We start from the raw sequence: 2,950 nt of genomic DNA, 5'->3' as shown, positions 1-2,950 counted from the left end.
GCAGCAGAGTTGAAATGGAGGGCAGATTTTGGTCAGGAGAGTTGGCCCTCTCTAGCCAGCTGGAAAGGCATGGCAGCCTCTAGCTGAGTCTCCCTTTTGGCCACCACCAAATGGCTGACAGGGATCTAAACCCCTGCAGTGGGGGAGTCCTCCAAGGTTGGGACAATGCCCAGGTGCCACCCCATCTCAGGCTCCCCTGAGGGTTGTAGGTCCTCTGTTTAGCAGCTCCCTTGTCCCACCTGTCAGCTGTAGCCTGTGCCAGGTGATGTGGTTACCAAGGCTAAGTCCCTCTGGACAGCCCGGTTTCCCTATGTGGCAGCTGGCAGTGGCCTCAGCTGTTAGCTGAGGGAGCTGGGAGTGAGGGGGACACCAGCACAGACCATGCACTCACCGACAGGCGCAGTCCCACAGGGTTGGACCATGCTGGGCAGATCTGGGGGCTGGTAATGGGGCCCATCAACAGCCCCTGACACGGCAACAAATGTACCAGGTCCAGGGTCTAGCCATGGGCTCCAGACAGGAGCAAAAAAAGTTTGTTTGGGGACAAACTTTTTAGCAGGGACTGTTGTGACAGGACAAGGGGGAATGGCTTTAAACTAAAGGGGGGTAGATTTAGACTGGATATAAGGAAGGAATTTTTTACGCTGAGGGTGGTGAAGCACTGGCACAGGTTGCCCAGAGAGGTGGTGGATGCCCCATCCCTGGAAACATTCAAGGTCAGGTTGGACGGGGCTCTGAGCAACCTGATCTAGTTGAAGATGTCCCTGCCCACAGCAGGGGTGTTGGACTAGATGACCTTTAGAGGTCCCTTCCAACCCAAACTGTTCTATGATTCTAAGAAAACAGAACAAAGCTTAATTTTAACTGATCCTTTAGTTACATTATATGACATCGAGTCACGGGTTTTGTCTTGAATTCATTATATATAGTCACTTTCCAAGCTTCTGAAAATTATTCTTACTATTTCTAGATACTTCCCACTAGTAAAAGTAGCCAAATGATAACGTTCACTTTCGCTAATGGCGGAGTGGCCACAATGAGAACCAGTGGGACGGAACCAAAGATCAAATACTATTCTGAACTTTGTGCACCTCCTGGAAACAGGTATTGTCACTTACAGCAGTAAATCCTGTGTAATAAGGGCTGTGTGGCTTTTTGGTAATGTTTTGGTGGGGAAGGGGCTCTCCATGATCAAATAATAGTACTACTACGGTCATTATTTTAGCAAATGTATTTGCATAAAGCTTCAATTCTGCAAAATTTGTTGACGCATTCTTGTTGTCACTGTAATTCCTTTGAACTTGGTTTCACATTCAGTAAAAACAATATCAGGAAAAACATTCTGTCTTAGATGATAGTAGATGTATTCACTCTCTTTTTACATACATAGTTGCTTTAAACTTATATAACTATATATAAAGTGTTCTAATACATTTTAAACACTTTTATGTTTAGTAATTATATCCTTGACTGATAGCCTTGGAAATCATATAGTCTTAAAGATAAGCAATTATTAACTGATGTAATGAAAATAATGCTTTCCCACAGATGAAAATTTATCTGAAAATACTATTACAAGTATAAAAGTTGCATTTCTAATCACATACGTTAAGTAATAGAAGTTCTTCTGAACTCAAACTGGCTGTTCCTTTAGATTTTGTTGTGGGTTTATGTTTCTCCATAGTCTTAAGTGCCTTCATGCACATCAGTTGGAAGTGAACATCAGTGCATTACCATAAGAAATCAAGTGTATATACTTTTAGCATTAATAGAAAATGTTTATCTAAAACAATGCAACAGACTTAAAAATTCCGCAGACTGAAAATGTGCTTTTTAGCTTCTCCACTGTGACACCGTTTTCTGTATTTGTGTGGATTTTGTTTCTCAGTGACGTGGAGCAGCTGAAGAAGGAACTAGATGAATTGGTCAACGCTCTTGAAAAACACTTCTTTCAACCAGAAAAAAATAATCTTCAACGAAAGACTGAGTAAAATAGCAAAATTACTACCTTAATTGGTTTTTGCAGCATTAGAAGTGCATTATTTAAGAAGTAAGGATTTTTAGGACCAAACATCTGAGAACTCAGACTAAAAAGACTTCCGCTTTTATTAGGAGTTATTCCGGGTACTCTTGGATCTAGTATATTATTTTGCAAGGAAAGTACCTTTACCCTTAAAGAACCAAAAAACCCCAATCAGTTGAACTAAAAGCTTTATGAACTAAAAGTTGACTGCAAATGTATTTCAATCAAAACTTGTTTTGATTAAATATTGTAAGGAATATCCCAATTTCTGAAATGCAGCCTGTTTTGTGGGGACTTTTATTTCTTTTGTGTGTGTGTGTAATCTGATAATACTATGCAACTTTATCTAGGTTTAGATTTGCAAAGCAAGTTCTCCCGTTAACAAGAAGTACTGAAAGCCTATGGTGAGACTTTGACAAGCTTGGGGCAAACATTTCAGAAATAATGATCTTTCTTGGGGATTTTGGCCCAAATAAACAAGAAAGTCACAGTGAATTTGCTGGAGAGCTGTTTGCTGTGGGACTATACATCATATTCCAGGTTAGACATACTAAGTGTACTAAACTGCCTTTAATACCATGAACATAGTAAGATAATATGTCTACATACAACCCCTTTCTGTTGCCTCATTGAACTAAGCATAACTAGTTCAATGCATACCCCAGTCTCAGAGTCTGCCATACTGTATGCTACATGACTCGATGCATAACCCTGCTTGTCTAATTTAGAGCAGAAGTTTCCATTTTATTGTGTGCTGTTGTCTGCACTTGCAGAGCCCAAGAGGGTTATTTGGAGGTTACCAGTTGACTTTAATACAAGGGTTTTCTGCATTTTCAGTACTTGCTTTGGATACCAGTGTAGCTCTAACAGCCCCAGTACTTCTTGGGTAAAGAATCCTCTTTGCCAGAATTACTTCTGGTATCCCAT

At 40.7% G+C, this 2,950-nt stretch overlaps 1 protein-coding gene across 1 annotated transcript in view; it reads left to right on the top strand.

The window, feature by feature from the left end:
* Positions 1-2,280, top strand: part of PGM2 (phosphoglucomutase 2) — an 18,361-nt gene extending 16,081 nt beyond the window's left edge. The window contains exons 12-13 of the mRNA XM_009280158.2: positions 971-1,104; positions 1,889-2,280. Of these exons, the coding sequence (XP_009278433.1) occupies positions 971-1,104; positions 1,889-1,991 (237 nt within the window). The 3' untranslated portion in view covers positions 1,992-2,280. The remainder of the gene's footprint in view (positions 1-970; positions 1,105-1,888) is intronic.
* The last annotated feature ends 670 nt before the right edge of the window (positions 2,281-2,950 follow it).

This window comes from Aptenodytes forsteri, unplaced genomic scaffold (genome assembly GCF_000699145.1).
Source record: "Aptenodytes forsteri isolate BGI_AS27 unplaced genomic scaffold, ASM69914v1 Scaffold35, whole genome shotgun sequence".
Taxonomy (NCBI): Eukaryota; Metazoa; Chordata; class Aves; order Sphenisciformes; family Spheniscidae; genus Aptenodytes; species Aptenodytes forsteri.
The sequence above is the reverse complement of the archived record's forward strand: the minus strand, read 5'-3'. Positions and strand labels throughout refer to the sequence as shown.